This window comes from Neovison vison, chromosome 2 (genome assembly GCF_020171115.1).
Source record: "Neovison vison isolate M4711 chromosome 2, ASM_NN_V1, whole genome shotgun sequence".
Taxonomy (NCBI): Eukaryota; Metazoa; Chordata; class Mammalia; order Carnivora; family Mustelidae; genus Neogale; species Neogale vison.
Window position 1 is genome coordinate 34,736,465 of NC_058092.1, and position 20,837 is coordinate 34,757,301.

General features: G+C 44.3%; 1 protein-coding gene across 6 annotated transcripts in view; it reads right to left on the bottom strand.

The window, feature by feature from the left end:
• The window catches only part of ERI3 (ERI1 exoribonuclease family member 3), a 126,290-nt gene extending 107,414 nt beyond the window's left edge, over positions 1 to 18,876 (bottom strand). Inside the window, exons 1-3 of one of the 6 annotated variants that reach the window (XM_044238066.1) lie at positions 18,816 to 18,870; positions 16,138 to 16,213; positions 3,975 to 4,252 (exon numbers count right to left, since the gene is read on the bottom strand). In XM_044238066.1, the coding sequence (XP_044094001.1) occupies positions 3,975 to 4,229 (255 nt within the window). In that variant the 5' untranslated portion in view covers positions 4,230 to 4,252; positions 16,138 to 16,213; positions 18,816 to 18,870. Of the gene's footprint in view, positions 1 to 3,974; positions 4,253 to 6,163; positions 6,658 to 16,137; positions 16,214 to 18,447; positions 18,777 to 18,815 lie in introns of those variants that run through there. The other 5 variants (XM_044238069.1, XM_044238064.1, XM_044238070.1 and 2 more) reach the window with 5 other exon arrangements.
• Between the last annotated feature and the right edge of the window lie 1,961 nt (positions 18,877 to 20,837).

A 20,837-nucleotide genomic window follows, 5' to 3' on the forward strand; every position in this document is an offset into this window, starting at 1 on the left:
CCTGGGCCTCAGGGTCACAACCACCATTATTCGATGTACATCCACACCAAAATGAGCACATGAACTCCTGCTAACCAGGAGAAAGGACTCAGGATTCTCCTAAACCAGATAAAAACCTACTTACCTATCAGGAAACAACTCCTAAAGTAAGAAAGGAATCCTATTCCTCAAACTTAGAGTCTCTAAAGCAATTTAAACCATCTAAATTAACATTTAAGCAGAAAAAGGTTTTCAAATGTGAAAGTCTCGTATTCTGCCAATATCTACCATATTAATCTGAATTAAAATGTAAATCAAAATGAGTGCAAAACCCAAAAAAGTGAAGCCTATCACTGGTAAACCAACCACTCCAGCTACACCTAGCTGAACAAAGTACAAGAATAAACAGCAAAAATGATGACAAATGGAATATACCAGATATTTTACCACATTTATAACCAATACTGTTACTCACCCAAGTAAAACAGAGCTTATATGTGTTCATTTTCACGGTGCCATTCCTTAAGAACAGTCTCAATAAGCTGACTCGGGAACTTCTGAAGACCAAAGATGGATCAGAAAAATGAACCCTGTAACAAGCCTTCAGATAGATCCTGGACCCAAACTTATTTCTCCCTCCTACACCCCACCCCCAAGGGGTAACGGCACACTCTCATAAGGACTGGAAATGTACTGTGTAGATGCCTTGAGTATTCAAAGCAACTGGGAGCCAGGGAGGAGGAAGGCTGATTCACAGTCCCAAGCTCATCCCCAGGAGGCACAGAGACCTTGCCTATAAAGCATCTCTGTCGAGTGGACAGCCAGTAAGCTATTCTGAGAGAGCAACAGGGAGGGCTGGATTCAGCTAGCAGCCCATCTTTTCCAGTCTCTTCTAAAAGTTCATTCTCATCCCAAATCCCAATCTGTTTCCATTTAAATTCATTTCTTTTTTTATCCTTATTAAAATGAAGAGCAAGTTATTAGTATACTCCTTGGAACACCTCCCATGTGAAGAAATAAGTCACTAAAACCATATTCAATTTCTCCTCTCTTCTAAGTCCTATTTTTGTACCCCTCATGATTTTTTTCCCCCTCTTATCCTGAGCTTTTCCAATTTCTCCACTGCCCCTGCTGACTGGAAGACCTACACAGCCCAGAGGCTCTAATGACAACATGACTATGATAACCTCAGTGGAAGGACGCTAGCCTACGTGGGACTGACAAATTCTCCAAACCATCTTCTAAGATTCCTCAGAATCCTGTCAGGATCCTGCTACTTGCAAACTTTAGAGAAGATTTTTTTTTTTCAAAGAGAGATAGGCTTTAAGTTGCCACAAACAAGTCTCAAATCACTCCTGAGCTACCCATCCTTTTCCTGAGAATGATCCAATGGGTAGTCCAACAGAGCTGCCTGGCCCCAACTCACCTTCCCACCTGTTGATCACAGCATTGTGGAGGCTTAATGAAGTAGAGATGCATTACATTTATCACTTACCCCAGATCCACTCAAATCCATCACTGTGTCACAGCAAGAAGTTAGATTGATCTGACAGGATTTGTTCTTCTTCGCAAACCCATGTAAGTTATTACTCAGTACCCTATGCTCTTCTAGCTGTTTGCTGATTGATTATCTGACGATCAGGTCAAGTATCTTTTCTGGAATCACAGTAAACTAACGGGTCTGTAATTTCCAAGATCATTCGTATTCCCCTTTTAAAGATAAGCAAGACAGCAAATGCTTCTTCCTGAGTTCTCTAAAGCAACAGCTAATGCTTCCTAATAATGAACCAGGGCAGCCAATTCTTTAAGTGCCCTTGGAATCACATCATCAGGGTTCATTGACTCTGGAGATAATCTTCAATCAGGCCCAGAACCTGGTAAACAGCAAGAAGTCCTACCTCGGCCTAGGTCAGGAAGGCCTTGGTGCCTAAGTCTGGGGGGGAAGTTGGTCATACAAGTGATTTAAATCTGTATTGCATTATATCTTTAGCATTGCAATAAATAACTAAAAAGAACAATGCCCTTCAAAGAGAGATGGAAGGTGATCCTGACAGACCAAATTGAGACATGAATCAAGCTTCACCTTCAGCAACACTGATGGGACTCTCTGTAGGACAGAGTTACAAAATTATCTGAGCTTACAGTCTAACTGAAAAGTTCAGAAATAAGCATATACAAGCATATGCCAGAAAGAAAATGCCACAAAGGAGGTGCCAAGTGATTACAAGAGTTCAGAGAGGGATGAATCATAGGCAATCGGGATGTGTTGGATCTTAGACTCAGGTCCACTAGGGCTTACTCAATAACTGAAATCTACATCAGTAAGGGAAATAATATGGTATGTTATGATTTGGATGCTTGATTCCTAAGCTGGGAGAATCTACAAAACCAAAATTCCCACCCACCACCCAGAAACAGCCAGCAAAGAGTCTCTAATAGTTTGGGGAGGCAGAGAAGACTCTAGAGAATGGGCAGGAGCAAGAGGCTGAGAAAATAAGTGTGGCTCAGGCAGCACCCAAGCTATATTCCTTTTATCCAAAATTCCTCCCCTCGGAACCTTCTCCTCATCTTGCTCCTGTCTTCCCAAACCTCCATAGGCCTAATTCCAATGCTCTCAAAGATAGACCACTACTTGAAGGGAGAACAGGAAAAAAAGAGAGAGAAGGAGGAAGGTAAAAGGGTGGTGGCATCTGCTTTATGGAAAATAATCTACTATTCTAAAGACAGAACCTCTTCATGGGAAAAAAAAAACAACCATGAGAAATGAACCCAGTTCATCTTTGAATGGACCACACTCCTCCCTGTCTCCCAAGTGCCTGATGCTACCATCCTCCCCTTTTCCCCCTCCTCCCTAACACTGAATGCTGCTCCAGACTAACATGTCTACACATCCCAAAATTACACTCCTAATAACCCAGGCCCACAGGGAAGAGTAACAGTCCTAGAGCTGGGCATTCTAAAGGTCCCCACAGCACAATGAACTGCCACATCAGCCCCCAATCGTTCCCCCCAAAGAGACACCAAGCATGCCAATATCTCTAAGCACAGGTGCCTCTGTGCTGCTAATCCAAACCTCCTAGTAGAACTACCTTAAAAGGTAAAAGGTCTCTGAACTCAGTTGATGACAGGAAAAAAAGCAAGCAAAGAAATTTTCCTTTCCAACAAACCAACAGTTGTACTTTTTCAGGTTCTTGAATGCTGCAAAACACATCATCCCCAAACTTAGTGGCTTAAAACATCAATAATCACTTCTTAACTCACAGTTTTTGCCAGCCAGGAAGGAGTGGCTCTGCGGACCAGCCTGGCTCAGGGTTTCTCCTGAGGTGAAGTCAGATGTCACTGGGGCTGGCAGATTCACTTCTGAGACAGCACCAAGAAACATGAATGGCACTGGTACTGGTTTTTAGCTAAGAAACTCAGTTCCTATAGATGCATGCCTCTCTCCCCAGGCCGTTTGAGAGCCCTTGATGCATGGTGGCAAGTGATCCAGAGCAAGTGATCCAAAAGAGCAAGGCAAACCATAGCGCTTTTTATGACTCAGCCTCAGAAATCCCACTATGGCTTTTCCTCTCTATTCTATTGGTTATACAAGGCTAACCCAATTCAGTGTGGGAGAAAAACTACCAAGGGTTAGGAATCTCAGGAGGCAAGGGTCACTGGGTGCCATCTTGGGGGCTGACTTCCACAAAATAACATGCAGCAATAGCAGAAGGAAGGAGGGAAGGGAAAGGAGAGAGGAAGGATGGGACATAAGGAAATATTTCAATTTCCAAAGGCCAAGAAACAATATGCCCAATTCTCTCCAGAGACTTGTCAGGTCTACCTTACCCTAAAGCATGCCTGAACCAAGTCCAGCTTCCTAGGCAGGAATTCCCAATGAGTAGCTAGAAGCCAGGAAGACATGAGAAAGTTCCTCTGGAACCCAGAAAGCAAGACTAGCCTCCCTCCCTCCTTGCCCGCCCCCCACTTTTCTGAAGCAATGATGCAACAGTTACCTGAGGATGAATCTGTGGCTTGTCGCACGTGGCCTCAAAGTCCAGCACTAAAAAGTAGTGATACCTCTGGGGAGGGAAGGGCACCATTGCCGCCATGGATGCGCCAAAGCCGTGGGCCGCCAGTTTTCTGGTGGATATGGAACAGAACTCCGGGACACCACAGGGAGAAAATAAGTGGGAGCCCAGCACTTTTCTTGCTCTTGAAAGTAAATATGAAGAAAATCGAGCTGCTCCAGTCTGTAAAGGTGCTAGCATTGAACATCCAGAAGCATCTAAAACTTAGGGGAGGAAAGTTTAAAAAAAAAAAAAAAGAAAGAAAAAGAAAAGAAAAAAACAAAAAAAGAACAAAGAGCCTGGGTTACTCCCCTCCCACGGTGGCCCTGTTCCATCTGGTCTTCAGGAATAGTCCCACAACATGAACCACTCCCCAGTGTTTCTGGACCCCTTTTCGAAATCAACAGTATTCGTGACTGCAGTTCAAGACCCTAATACTGGCCCCCGCAGCATTATGACAGCTCTGAGTCTCCAAGACCATCCTCAGAACAATCTGCCACGCTGGCCTTCATCTTTAAATGGAGCTCTAAAGTTCAAAAGAGAGAGAGAAAAATTCTGTGGTCATTTCTCGGGTGGCAACAGTTAATGTAAAGCTAAGGTTCCCAAAGTCACATGAGGTGACCAAGCCACACAATCCGTCCTGGGAGCTAAGGAGCCTCAAACAGTGGAAAATGCCAAATATTCTCTCCTCAGCTCATGACAAGCCATTTGCCCCTGGGTTTCCAGTCCATATGGCACACCTCCACATTCCCTCCCTCTGGTCTCCCAAGGTGAAATGGAACACAGCCCAGCCAGGGAGCTTGCTCCTGATGTGCTGGTGATTCCCCAGCCCCCATACCTTAAGTGGCACCCTGGGGAATGAATGACGCCTGGAGAGCACAGCTGGCAACAGCCTCAGGCCTTCCCTTCCCGTTTGCTGCCTTTAGACTCACTCTCTACTAGAGACCTGAATGACTGTGGGATTTTTTTAAAATAGGGAAGTAAAAGAGAAAACCCAGATGTGGCAGTAATGGGAGCATTGCTTAAAGAAAAAAAAAAGAAAAAGAAAAAGAAAAAAAGGTCTAGTAAAGTTTTCTGAGTGAACATGTGCAAAAAAAAAAAAAAAAAATCCAAATCACTTTTCAAGTTTTTCCTTTAAATTTGCAGAATGTCTGCTCTTTAGAGGGTTAAGAAAATTTAAAAACCAAAGCCTAAGTTTTACTCACAAATAACTCAGGCTTCCTTTAAAAAAAAAAAAAAAGAGGAACAAAGAAGAAATTTTGTTGTTTTTTTTTTGTACCCATCTTAAACCCAATATTCAAATTCCCTCAACTTTAATCCTCAAAGTCAAAAGAGGAATCTCACTGCTCAATGCAGAAATGGCCATAGTTTATGCCTTCCGAAGCCCCATTCTAATAGAGCCAAAAGCTTGCCTCTGAAAGGCTGCAGATAGGCACTGGCTCCTTCCTGCAGGGCTGAGGGGGGTAGCAGCCTGTGAAGTCCAGGACACACTCAGAGGCAATGAGGTGACCACTGCCTGAATGGACGTATACAATGCCAAGTATCACTTTTCCTTCTGGCTCTTCCCTGACTCACTGAATGACCTACAATAACTTGTCTGCATATTTACTAGGACACATGTGGGTCCTCGATTTCCCCATCCCCGTAGTGAGATTCCATGGGGATTCTAAGACTGAAAAGTATTTGAAGTTCTTCATGGATCCTACAGAGTACAGTGTTTGCTTTCACCATGGCTTTACAGCATTGCCAAAAACGCAGCCCCAACTCTTCAGCTTAGAGTAGACAAAGGCTGGCTTGGATTTCACTATGGAATCCCTTGAAAAGGCAAAGGGGCCAACATCCCTCTGAAACCCAGAATCCAAAATAACTTCACATCACCCCCCCCACACACACACACACACACGTCCCCCGGCCTTGAACAGTACTGGAAGCCTTGCTGAGATGGGAGACCCACTCTGTTCAGATTATGCATTACAGTTTGGACCCAAAGTCCCGCAGGGCCTTAGAATGCTCCTCTAACTCCTTGAAGTCAGGCTGTATGGATAAGGACTTTTGAGAGTCCTAATATTTGTCAATATTCACAGCGAGAGTATATAGTATATGTAGTCAACCAGATCCCATCTGTCAAACACTACCGGCAATTAAGCATCATGATTAAGGAGGCCTTCCAGGTTTGCATCCTGGCTGAGCCACTCATTTGCCATGGCACCTTTGGCCAAGCTCTGTTCTTCCATCCTTCACCTGTAAAATGACAACAATAGTTCTTATTCCATAAGTGAGAATGAAATGAGAGGACACATGTAAAGCATTAAGAGCAGTGTTGGGCACATAGGGGCTCAATATAGCTTACTATTATTACTATTACTACTATTCTATACTACCTCTGCCTGGCCAAGCCTGGACCCCCCTAACTTGGAGCCTATATATCCAATTAATGCATAAAGCAATCTCAGAGAATAACAGCCAAATCTCCTGCATGCCCAGAATGCTCCAGGCCTCCCATACGGCATACTATATGTGTGCTATCCCTTTTCATGAATGACACATTGATGACTAGGAGTACTCTTGCCTGCAGGCCTTGCTTTCACAACTGATTTCACCCACATCAAAAAAATTCTCTTACAGGAAATCTTGAGAATAGACAATAGTAGGAGACCAATCTTCCACATGTCAGTAATCACTGGATTCCACACTTCCTCTACTTCTAAAAACCAAGTTCAACTCAAGTCAAGAAACAGAGGGCAGCTCTTCCTCTTCCCTTCCTGAAAAAATTTATTCTTATGGCTTTAGAGTCATTAGTTGTGGCAGAGGAACATAGTATCTACAAGTTGAAATGGGGGGGAGCAGACAAGTCTGGCCATGGGGGTAGAGGGTATCAGAGCCCATGCAAAGTAAGGCATCTGTATAGAGGCAAGAAGATGTGACGCAGCAAGTCAGAGCCCATGTGGGCTGTGGAGGGTATGGGGAGGAGGAGAGCAAGCCTGATGCAGGGAGTCACAGGCAAAGTAAAAGAGGCATTCAAGATGGGGAAGGAGCAATGGTAACAAATGGGAGATTGGTTACATACAGAGGGATTGATCAAAGGGCATATATTAAGGGTAATGAGAACCAGGTTTCTCACTGTTAACACGATGGAATTAAAATATGGAATGAAGAAAAAAAATACATGGAGTGAAACTGAAATTGGAGGAAACAGTGTGAACTCATGGTTTCTGATATATAATATATATATAATATATATAATAATATATATAAGCTAGACATGGGCACCTTGGTGGCTCAGTCATTAAGCATCTGCCTTCGGCTCAGGTCATGATCCCAGGGTCCTGAGATCAAGCCCCACATCGGGCTCCCTGCTCAGCAAGAAGCCTGCTTCTCCCTCTCCTACTCTCCCTGCTTATGTTCCCTCTCTCACTGTGTCTCTGTCAAATAAATAACTAAAATCTTTTTTTAAATAAATAAATAAATAAGCTAGACATAACTGTGAGTATGGACACACACACACCCACACACACATCTGTTTTCTAGCTCTATTGAAGGGTCAGGGAGCAGAGCAACACTCCAGCAGCACTAAGCACACCTAGCACCCGTTGCCTTCTAAATAATATTCTTCAGTGGAAGAACCAGAACTCTTCGGAGAAATGGCTAATTCTGCAACTATGGCAGGGAAAGTACATGATGAGTCTAGAACATCTTGTTTTGGGGCCAGAAAGCAAGGAAATGCTAAAAGAATGATGGGAATTATTAATCAAAAGGATGCAGAAGCCAGTTTGAAGGGGCTCCCACTGGCAGTAAATAATGATATTAACAGATTACACTGCATTGAATAAAAAAGGAAACCATGAATCTAAAATACACAAATTAACTAACTAATTAATAAATAAAAGTCTGGTGAGGGATATTCACGTATTTCAAACTATCTCCCCACAGAATGCTTATTAACTGTAACAGGAAGTATACAATGGAGAAGCCTGGCAGACATCACCTTAATCAAGTGATCAAAATGAACACAATGGGAAAAATCAAAATCATGCACCACATGATAGGAGGCCATGAGAAGAAAGCATCAGTTCTGTGATATTTCTGTTAAAGATGCATATCTAACTCTAATCATGAGAAAATATCCAACAAACCCTAATTGAGGGACAGTCTACATAATAACAAGCCTATAATCTTCAGAAGTATCAAGGTCATGAATGTCAAAAAACTTACTGAGCAAAATCTAAAGGGGCTCGATAACTAAATGCAATGCACATTCTGAACTAGATCATTTTGCTACAAAAAACATCACTGGGACAACTGGCAAACTTGAATGGAACTTCAGAATTAGAAGGAGGTAAGGTAGCAATATTAATTTCCTGGTTTTACTGGTTGTATAATGGTTAGGTAAGAAAATGTCATTGCATGTAAGAAATACACTCAAAGTATTCAGGGTGATGGGACATTAAGTTAACATTAGCTCTCAAATTGTTCCACAAAAAATTCTCTGTACTCTTAATTCCAACCTGCATGTAAATTTGGCCTATTCCAAACTGTCTAAAAATTATTTTTTTAGGGGTGCCTGGGTGGCTCAGTTGGTTGAGTTACTGCCTTCAGCTCAGGTCATGATACTGGAGTTCTGGGATCAAGCCCCACATCCCTGCTCATCAGGGGGTCTGCTTTTCCTGCCCTTCCCCCTCTCATGCTCTCTCTCTCTCTCAAATAAATAAAATCTTTAAAAATTTTTTTAAATCTATATGCTGCAATGCGGTTTTAAAAAGGGGTGGGGGGAGGAAAGGGAGCGGGAGAAGAGATGGTATATGAGGGCTCAATCTCTCCATACTGCCCATGAAAGGTAGGCTGTGCATACAGCCTACAGTCTACCTTAAGAGCCAAAGCCAGTCCGTAAAGCATCAAGTCTCAATGCTAAGAGCCCCCACTCAATGCCTCCTCACTGGGCATTCCTGCCACCATTCTCAGGAAACAGCCCTGCACTCCCTGCCTTGTACCCTCTGGCCTCTTGGAGATGCCCCTTTCCTACTGCTGCTTTATACTTTCGTCCCAAGCTTGTAGACTCTAAGCCTATAACTTGTATCATCAACTGGGACTTCAAGGATCTAGTCAAGGGGCAGAATTCAAAAGGAACAGTTTATGATTCTATGTATTTCTGCATGCTATCTTTCATCAGAGACCAAGACTTACACACCTTTATTCTCAGACACCCTTTTTCTTCTCCTAGCAATTAAAGGTAGTAAGTAGCCCGTGGCAAGGAGGAAAATAAATGATTCCCTCCTCAAAATGAAAGGACCAGCCCCCAACTGAGACAGGGGAGAGGTAAATAGGGACTGCCATGGGGCCAGTCCAATTTGGAGAAACAGGCCTGCGCCACAGCCCCTGGAGGACGGTCTCTGTGCACAGTATTTACACAACAGACACCAATGGCTCCTCTGCAGCCATTACTGTCGGTCAGGTAAATAACGCATGTGCCAAAACACACATTTAATGAGGGAAATAATATGCCTTTATAAAAAGCCTCAATCTGTATTTACCTGAGAGACCAGAGAAGCACCAAATCACCAGATTAGTGGAACCACAGAGGAGTCATTCTGGTGTCTTGGGTAAATAGACATTTTACAGCCTTCCATTACTGAGGGAGGAAGAGAGAGCAAAGGGAGGGGCCATCCTTGAACATCCACAAACACAGACCACAGGAACGTGGGGGATAGGAAAGAAGAGAGGGCCATCATGAAATATGGGGTCCACACCCACCCCATCTCCCCAACGGCCCATACAGTTGACCCTTGAACAACACAGAGGTTGGGGCCACTGACTCCCCCATACAGAGAGGAATCTGCCAATAACTCTTGACTCTCCAGAAACAACTACTTATAGTACTGTTGACTGGAAGCCTTATCAATAACATAGAGTCAATTAATACATATCTTACATATGTATTATACACTGAATTCTTACAATAAAGGTAGAGAAAAGAAAATGTCAAAAAAAATCTTGAGAAAGTACACTGACAGTACTGTACTGTATTTATTGAAAAAAATCGACAAGTGAGTTGGATCTGCGCAGTTCAAACCCATGTTGTTCAAGGGTCAACCGTACTTGGAATCCCTGGGGAGGGTTTAGGCTGGTACCATCCATGGATTCAATCCATTCCATTAAAAACTAGACTGGGAGGCAGAAGCACACGCCAGAGAAACTCTAAGGCACTAGAGGCAGGCTCTGAGTCCAGCCAACTAGAAGCACTTGAGAGAGCTACAGCTTCCCGAGGTCCCAGTCCAGGGCAAGTCCCTGACCCAATCTGACCGACAGTATCACAAGAGCTCAGGTACCTGAGGCACGGAGGCATCAGCAGAGAGCACAGTAATACGTGTCTGGAACCACTCAGTCACAGGCTCTGTATTAGGCAGCTAAAAATGGCCTGGGAAAAATCTAAATAAACCGCAGGCCTTCAAATGTCATCATCTTCCAGCTAATGAATGCATCCTTGCTGCCAGAGCACTTTCTGTGAAAATCACAGACTGTTAAAGGTAAAGAAAACCTAAGGGGAGACACTGTACCGCCAGCCAGGGAAAAGGAGACCCAAGAAGAGTAAAGGACTGCAACAACAGAACTCAGCGCTCCTGACTCCCACACCAGGGTCTCAGACCACTGCCCCAACACAAGGAGCAGGCCTCACCGCTCACGTCCCAAGCTTCTCTGCAGTCTCACCGTGGAGGCTGGGGGCCTGAGGGTTCAGCCTAGTCTGCTGAAAGCTAGAGGCTGAGGCAGAACAAAGCTTGACATGCCCTGGAACCTCTCTACACAGCTTCCTGATGGCCCCAAAGTAGAATGGAAGCAGGAACTCTAAAGCTGTCGTCACCTCAGCAAAACACTCTCCTGCTCTCTACAACCTGTCACTCCCTTGGCCAGTAGCTACAGCTGCTTCTGTTACAAGGTGGAGCGAGGGAGAACATTCTCAGCATCGGAAGCAGCTGCTAACCCTAAATACCAGGAGAGCTACAGTCACTAAAGACCTTCGGGAACACCATATTCCGATGGCAACATCACAGGCCACAGGAGGCCTACTCTCCTTTTCAATTAGCCGTCTCAGCAGCTCAAGGCAGCACCTAAAAAGAAATTATTGTGATTTGCCTGCTGTTTGCTAACTAATCACTACACCAATAGTTGGGCAAACTCCTTCGAGGGGCCAAAGCTGGGAGACATCTCTTTGCAATGTCCTACAAGTCAGCTGTGATGTCCATTGCACGTGAGACAGGACAAAGGTTTGTTTCTAACACACCGTAAGTAGGACAGAAATGACCAAAGGGCAGAGCATGGTACTCTTATCCCTTTATAAGCACCTCTCACACTTGTAGACAGCACCTGACCCCAGAGGAGAGGTACCAAGAACCTGCCATTCCCCTGCTTCCAAGATGGAACTGGTATAGAAACAAGGAGTCACACAGCCCAGATGTTTAAACACTGGAATCAGACAAATCTAGGTTCAAATCCTGACTCTGCCACATATTCTTTTTTTTTTTTTTTTTTTAAGTAGGCTCCACACCAGCGTGGGACTTGAACTCATGACCCCAAGATCAAGAGTTGCATGCTCTACCAACTGAGCCAGCCCCTCTACCACATATTTTTAATAATAACAGCTATAATAACAATACCTATCTCTTTGGGGTTCAGTGCAACCACACAACATAAATAAAGCACTTTGTATAGTTTAAGCACTCAACGGAAGGGAGCTACTGTCAGTAATGCATGAGAAAGAGGAGAGGGAAACACAATTACAAGCCAGAAGCCAGGCACTGTATTAGTGATCTACATATTTCATCCCCCTAACTCTCAAGCAAAATGGGGGAACAGTATTTCCATTTTACACACAAGAAAACTAAGCCTCAGAGGTCTTTAGCTCTTCAGGGCCCTGTTCTCTCCCATGTTTGCGGGCCCACATTCCCCACTTGATTGAGTCCCCTGTCCACTGAAGGGCTAAAAACACGTATCAACTTCAGTTTTTCCTTTGAGGTAAGGTGTGACTTTAACTAAAAATAGCTCAGCCATAAGCAATGATCGGGTCTGTCCAAATCACCCAAATCTGTTCTCATAATACATTTACCACATTTTAACAAGAAAAATAAATTGCAGCCCTGGGTACAAAAAAGCAGAAAAAGGAAGGGTTGCCTTGGACTAAAACAAATGGAGCACAAGAAACTCAAAGCCTCTTCTCAAACACAATTCCAGAGGAGCAGAGAAACTAGCAGGAGCCAGGGTGACACTAGCTCTTGCTCAGGTCCCCAATGTGATGCTTCCCCAAATGTAATGTTTCCTTTCACAAATCTGTGCCTTGGCAAATGCTACTCCCCCTGCTTTGGAATGTTACTTCCATTTTCACCAGGCTCCTTCTTCAAAATGCAATTCCAAACTCCCTTTTAGTAGCTTTCTCCAATACTCCATCAGAAAGTTAATTACTTAAGTGTAACACACTCTATTCCTATGTCATAACTTTTTGTCTCACTATACTGTACATAACTTTTTGTTTCACTATATTCTAAAATTTTAATCTAGTTCTCCTACTATAATTTTCAGAGCATTTGGTGAGAAAGCTGTAAGATAGCAGGTAGAGGTATGTGTGCATGTGTGTGTAAAAAAAGCATGATTTCTTTGTCTTGTTCTTTTAAAGACCCATTGATGTATTTTAAAATTTCAAGTAGCATTAAAGAAACGCATCAGATTAATTTTTCACATGCATGAGCTTATAAACTCTGAAAAACACTGAGATTCCCATAGATCTTTAAGGGCAAGGATCACATTTTAATCAGTTCTGTATTCCCAGCACCCAGCACAGGGCCAGGCACAAAGTTAGTGTGAATCAGTGTTTGCTGAATGACTATGCCCGAAGTCCCAATGTCAACTGCTCTGGAATCAGAACATGTTAGAACAGAGCAGACCCTAAGCACCAAGCAAAGCTTCTTTTTTTCCCTCTTTCTTCCTAGCCCACCCCATTCTGTCCTCCCCAGTTAAAGACAGAAAGACACCACATTGCCTTGGTGCTAGAATACTATTAAAAGGATTAATTTAGGGACCGGTGTTTGGACTGTCACATCCAATCACTACCCACAGATCTACAGCTTCCCAAATCAAGCTCATGCAAAGAGGAATCAATTGCAAGGACACAGAGGGTCTGAACAGGCATACTAATGGCCTCCTGAGGTGCCAGCGGCCAGCTCTGACACTCCCATAAATTATCCGCCTTTTGATTTTACCTGTAGCTGTGGGGCACAAGGCACAATTTTGAACATATCAAAGCAATCTCTTGTAACCCAAGGCTCCCCCAAGAATGTCCCCAAAGGAGGAGGGGCTAAAAACAATGACCCAAAGGGAATCTGCTTCCCTGGTCCAAGCAATCATCAATTAAAACCCAACAGGACCAAGTGGATAAAGTGGGACCCAAATCACTCCTAGCACATCTGGACAAAGCATGCATCAGTCTGCAGTTCCGCAATGACGACACATCTCTCACTCAAAGGAAGAGAAATCACAGCAATAAACACAATTTCTTCTGGAGGCAAATCTGCACTGGCTCCGATGGTACCTCACAGCGTGTCCTCGAGCAACATACTTAACCTTTGTGGGCCTCAGTTTCCTCACAGGGCTAAGCAGGGACAATAATACTGACTACCTAACTCATTCCCAGAGTGATGGTGAAAAGTAATTAAAAAAAAAAAAATTCAAGAGGCACTTTACAAAGATGTAGGGCCACAAGGGTGGCAACACTAATAAATGACCCTGACGAATTGGGAGAAATGACAGGTCACACTTTGGTGAATTTCTTTTGGGCAGCTGCTCATTCAATTCACTTCACTGACGGTACTGGCGCTAAGGTCCACCCTGAAGAAAGTTCTGATTTTCTGGACTCCTGATGGCTGAAAATTTTCCATTATGAAAAGTGGCCCTTTCCATTAGTTATAACTCCCTTCTGTCTACTGGCTCTCACCCATTGATTATGTTTCGATCATACAGCCATCATGGCAACTGTGAGGACCCAAAAACATATGAAGGCAAAGGCCAACTCACCCAACTGTGGGCTGCTTTTAAAAAAAAAATTATTGTGTAAAATAATATTAGTAACTAAAGTTATTAAAACACTGTGCTAAGAGCTTTACATACATTATCTCATTAAATCCATTAATCGACCGTCTTAAGACCCATAATCTGCATTTTACAGATGGGAAAGTAAAGGTCAGAGAGGTAAGTCACTTGCCCAAGGTTACACAAACACCTTAATGCAGGTTATCAGAAACCTATAGACTTCCCTTCAACAAGGCAAGCAGGCTTGCAGGAGGAGGAAGACAATTCATCAGACACTCAACAAACACTTTGGCTCCTGTGCCTGGCATATACCGGTGTACCTGAACCAGGAGACAATACCCAAAACAGAAAAAAGGTCATCAGGTAGCTACAAGCAAGGAAAGTTAAGACTGACTAGGGCATGCAACAGAATGAGGACAATTCCTTGGAAAACTTATGAAAATGTGTCCTCCTCTGTTTGTATAGTTCAAAACATTTAAAGCAACTGACACTAAGCTAGGAGCCTGAAGACCAACATTCTTACCAGCTCTCCATTTATACCCTATTTCTTTGATTAGAAAAGAGGTCCCCAAACCTTTTCATTCATTCCACACCTACTTTCCCTTCCTACATCTTTTCTAGTCTGTAAAATAGGAGCTGGTATTACCAACAAATTCTTTGGTAAACATGCTTTAAGTTCTAGTCAATAGCCGGGAAATTAATAAAGATAACCAGTATACACATTATGCAAAAATTCAGTTGTGTTCAATTTTTAAGTGTCAAAATACTGCCTCAAAGGGTTAAATATAAAATGCTACCATGCAATGGTCACCAGCTCCTTTAACTGTTTTCTACCTCCAGTATTGTCCCCTCAGTTCATTCTTAAGGTTCTAAAACACAAATCTAATTATCAGTCCACAGCTTAAAGCTTTTTAATGGCTTCTTACTGCTCTTATGATAGTCTGATCCAGGTGTTGGCAAACTATGTTCCATGGGCCAAATCCAGCTGCCACTGGTTTTTATAAATATAGTTTTACTAGATCGTAGCTATGCTCATTCATTTTCATACTATGGCTGTTTTCGTGCTGTAACAGCAAAGTTGAATGGAGTTGAATAGTTGTGACAGAGACCACAAAGCCTAAACAGTTACAATTTGGTCCTTTATAGAAAAAGATCTAGTCTAACCTAATCCTAAGAGCCTATAAGGCCTTGGCCTCTACTTACTTCTCCTGCTTCATTTCTCACCATATTCTCTAAACCCCTGTCCACTGAATATGCTGTTTCATCACACTGAACTTCAGTTTCTCAAACTCAACAAAACTCTGACCTTTACACTTGGTCCCTAATGTCCTCATTTAATTCTAGATGAGGAGCCTACAAGTCTGGGTTGTGGACCCTTTTGAATACTTCCAAAGCACCTACATTTACCTTATTATAGCACTCCCAGAGTGTACCAGAGCTGCTTCTTTACTACCCATCTCTCCCCTGAATTTGTAAGCCCTGTGGTATCAGAGACAGAAGCTGTCTTGTTCACCACTACAATTCTGGTCCCAGCAAAGTGTCTGGCCCTTTGTTACTAAACAGCCTCTGAGATCCAGGAAATTAGTCAGAGTCTGCCTTTTCAGCCAGCCCTGATCCTTGCAAAATGGAGACAGGCTGGGATTCACCATCCATCCAACTGTGACTCCCAAACCAAACCAAACCAAGATCCCAAAGGCCTTGGTCAAATGCATTATCAAAAGCCAAATCAATGTGTTCTTCCTGTTATCTTAAGCTGTGTATTTCTCAGGATGAAGGACTATTTCTGAACCTATTGTGGGGTGCTCGTGCAATGCCCACAAAGAAATCCTAACAGAACTTGAGAGTATGGCTACCCCACCTCTAATCCTTGCCACTTTATAGACATTGGGTACATTTCTCTGGTCTTTGAGTACATGGTGTCTAATCAGATAAAACTACAGAAAAACACAATCTGCACCAACCACCACCCCTTCACCCTCTAAACCCAAATACTCATAAGAAAGAAGTCAAGCCAAACTTGACCATGCAACAAGATTCTCACCTCTCCTTACTTCGAAGATGCCAAGACTGCCAGCTGGGGATGCTGAAGGTTCTGTGAGAGCTGGAAACCCCCAATGCTGTGGATAAACACACATCTCTGCAACAAGTCTATTTCAGTATAAAGGATCAAATCCCCAGGGGACGGCTGCTATCTGAAACAATTTTAGGACCACCCAAAACCTCAAACTCCTAAACTCAAACTACTTTGGGGTAACAGTTACCTATGAGGAAGAACAAGACCCAAACAGAGCTTTCAGAAGCTACTAGCACTATATATTTTTGGAACGATGAATTTCATGTTCTCTAATAGCACACTTTTCTTCCTAAGGAGGTTATCTCCTAGAAACACTAAACATTTATAATAGCTGAGCTTGGCCTAAGAAAGATGGCCGTGAAATGGTGTCTCTCGGGATCACACCAGAATCCTAGTCTAGTCAAGGAGTAGACACTGGTGGGGCGCCTGGGTGGCTCAGTGGGTTAAGCTTCTGCCTTCGGCTCAGGTCATGATCTCAGGGCCCTGGGATCAAGCCCCACATCAGGCTCTCTGCTCAGCAGGGTGCCTGCTTACCGCTCTCTCTCTCTCTGCCTGCCTCTCTGCCTACTTGTGATCTCTCTGTCAAATGAATAAATAAAATCTTAAAAAAATTTATAAAAGGAGGAGACACTGGTAAGGCTGACAATATTCAGAACTCAGGAACTGAGACCAGGACTGGGGGAGAGGTTGGCTGCCACAAACCCAGAGGCCACATTGAAAATGGCCAAACAAACCATTACACGCTTACAGTATACTTCCAGGTCTACCTCAAGTCCTAAGAAAGTCAAAGTGTAACCAAACCCTAAGTCAAAACATTAATGGACACCTATCATATTTATCACCTAATTCAGATTTTCCAAAAGACTAGAAGTTGCAGAGGTGCTCCTGTAAGCTAGCAATGCCCCTGGTGCAGAGAAAACACTTCAGTTTGGAACCAATCTATTCCTGTCTGCCACTCTACTCATTTAAGACTTTATGCTACTCAGATTCCCTGGGAAAGACCAGTTACAGACTTACCCCACCACAAAGAAAACACTTCTCAAAATGAAACGGAATAAAGGCACTTTGGAAATTTCAAGTTGGAAGGAGAGCTCTCAGCCAAGCTCTAGGACCTAGCTAGCCGATTATTTACAGGATCTTTGGGCAGGAATTGTTAATGAGCTTTTAATTTGGAGTGCTTAAGTTGCCAAAGTGCTCTGAGCTCCAGTGAAGCACCACAGAATCCATAAAGGAAACCTTATCAATCACTTCCCGGCAGCTCCCTTCCCCCACACCCCACCTCTCTGAGGAAAGGCAGCCAAGTGGGTTTCTAACCAAGATCACAGACATACACATTAGTGGAGTCACACTCCAAGTCCCTGTTTATAAATTGGCTTTTAAATGCTAGGGGATTCAGGTATAATATACTTAAGCTCCAGGAACGAACCCACTAAAACAAGGCATGCCATGTATGATAAAGTCAGAATAAAGCAGAATTTGATGAAGCCAATTTCTGGTAGAAACTCTACAATCAAAAATCATTCAGCCAATCACAACCTACTATAGTTCAAATAGTGTACAGTCTTTAGCCAATGGGATTCGTGGTTTTTTGCCCTTCAGCTCCAAGATTGATAAAATGTCTGATAAGAGCTAATCCCATAGAGGTGGCCAGAAACCTAGAGCAGAGACAATGATGAGCATTAACCGTTGCAAAATCCAGCCCTAAGGGCAGAATCCAAACCCCCAGGAAGGAGCCACATGCACCATCTTCCAAGTCAACCAGGAAAAGTTACACTATGCAAGAATTCGCAGTTAAGCCTCAATTCAAGTTCATACTTTTTTGTTTTAAGAGAACACCTGTTGCTGGAACACTTGCAGGAAAAGCAAACAGAAAGCTAGCTAGGTTAGGCCCCTTACTCACTCGTTCCACCATCACTGCTCCTACCACTGCTACAGATTTACAAGGAGGTAAAGCGCTAACCTTGTGTATGTGGAGAGGGAGGAATGGGGTTATTCTATCTACTACCTCTTTGCTGAGTTTCTGTACCTACTGTGGTCAAACCTCTCTTCCTCTTCCCTAGTAATCCCGGGTAAAAAGTCAGTACCCTTAATCACCCCACCCAGTCGGTCTGGCAAAGCCCTGCCCCGTTCCCTCTCGGCCAGAACGTTACTCAGTAGATCATGCATCCAGGGTGAGCACATGGGCTAGCACCCAGACTGCACAAACTGCGCGCCGCGACCCTCACCCCGCATGCATTAACGAGGGCCCAATCTGGGGGGCCTCTCCGCATCACCCACCCCAGGGTGTTGCCCCCAACTTGGGCCCATCCAAGTCCAGGGGAGAGTAAGTGGAGGGGCAGGGGGCCAGGAGACCAGCCCTCCTTCCCAGGGCCGCCCCCGCCCCCCGTCAGCGGCGGGAGAGGCTGTCGCCATGGCAACGCCCCCTCCTCGGGGCCAGCGCGGCAGGCTCCCTCCAGGTGCAGGCCCCGACGTCTCCCTCGGCCTCAGCAGGCGCTCAGGGCAGTTTACGGCGGCGGGCGCGGCCCGCGCCGACTGCGGCGCCAGCCAGGCAGAGGCAAGGCCAGCTCCGCCCGCTCCCCACCGCCCGTTCCCGGCCGCCTCAACAGCGGCAGCCAGCACCACGAGTCCACAACACACCGACTCACCTCCGCGCACTCTGACCCCGACCGACGCGACTGACGGGCGGGCGCGGTGGCCAACCGCTGAGCCCGCCGCTTGCTCCTTCGACCAGTGGGCTTCAGGGGGGCGGGGCTTCTTCTCCCCAAATGCTCGCTCTACCGCCGACATGCGCGCTAAGGTGTGTCAAGATGGTGACTCCCCGCGGCTGGCCTTATGGGACTTGTAGTTTTGGGGTGGCACGTACTCAGAAGAAAGTGAAGGGGGAGCTCCCCTTCCGAGCTGGGAAAGAAATATTTTAAATAACGAAAACTTTCTAAGGCCTAAAGCGACCCAAGTCCCCCACTTCCGTTTTCCCACCTCCCAATATACTCATGAGGTGAGTATAGGCTCATAAGATGACGTGTTATATTTAGATAACTCCTCATGATCTGTTCATTCAACAAGTCATTATTACCATCCACTCTCAGAGGTGGGCCTGGAGAGAGCTGAGAGGAGGCAGATTTTAGGCTAAGAAGAAAATTCTTAGATTTCTGCTTCCTGCATAAGAGGGGACTGATTTGTTTGGGTCGGCTCCGGAGGGAAAGTCCGAGTTGAAAGGATTCTGGCCTCAACTATAGGGAGCTACCACAGACAGTCTATTCTGTCATCTGGAGAGAAGTCTGGCTAAAGACAGAAATGTGTTTCTTCAACTGGTTTATGGCACGTTGGGAAGTCATGGGTAACAGGTTCTGGGGCGGGAAGCCCCCACCCTGGCCAAACCAGTGATGGTTTTGACAGCTTCCCAGTCAGCCAGGAACCATCTTCTGGGCCCAGCATTGATCACCAAGCCCTCTGTCTTCCATTTGTGTGTTTTCACATAAGAAAATGATGTCATTTCTGGGTCCACCGTTTCTGTGAGATCTGACGTTAACATAATGCTTCCTGCCTGAGCTGGGAATGCCTGGTAATACCCATATTAGGGAATGTCTTCTTTAATCCCATGTAATGGGCTAGGTGATTCTACTCTGCACCTACAGAATTTATTGCACTGTTTTATAATTGTGTATTTCCTTGTTGTCTCTCCCCCAGGCCTGTAAATTCATTTAAGGTAAGCATTATTTCTGTATTCTTCATGGTGTATCAGTAATACCCAGCACAGTTCCGAATATAAAGCAGGAATCTGGTAAATGGTTGTGGACAAATGAGGAAATAAAGATCAGTAGGGACAGATGTCACTTAACCCAAGGTCAGTAAAGTGCATCTTCCTCTCTGATTCTTGGGGCTGGAATTGGGTCTTCCTCCTCCCATTAATGTCATCTAGACATTAATCCCAGTTGATTTATCAGTTAACATATATTTATAGTGCCTTGGCTGGGTGTTAGCAACTGTTTTTGATGTAAGGATGCTTTGGTGAATAAGGCACCCAAAACCTGGTCCTTGAGGAGCCTTTATTTTGGGAAGGGGAAGGTAGAGGCAGAACAGACAATAAACAAATAAGTAAATAGATAAATTAAATTAGACAAATGAGAGGCTCTGAGATGGTCTCTCCTGTCCCTGGTTTTCACATGTCCTGAGTCTGGCCTAGGAATAGGGCACAAGCAACCCTTTTGGCTGTAAGAATGAAGTCAACCTACACTGTATGGATTCGAGGTTAAGGCCTAGCACCAATATCCTCCATGGAGCCTTCCATGGTGCTCGTAACTTCCCCGAAATGTGCTCTTTCCTCCTTGGTGCTCTAGAACTCACCCCTATAGCTTCCAGGACCTCACCAGACTGTATTATATATAAGCTCTTTTTGGACAAAGACAAGGCCAAATGTATTCAAATAATAAACAGTTTAAGAAATCGATATAAAAAAAAAAAAAGAAATCGATATATATTTGGTACCTTACACTGCTGCCTAACCCAGCATTTGGTTCCCTCGAGCCTTTGGCTCTGATGTGATTCCCTCTGTTTTCTGATTTTGTAGAAAACAGAGCTTGAGGTAAGCTTATGTGGTAAAACTTCTTTGGGAAATATAATCCCAGGGCAGCAAGAGTTGAAAAGGTAAAGGGAAGTGAGGCAGAGAA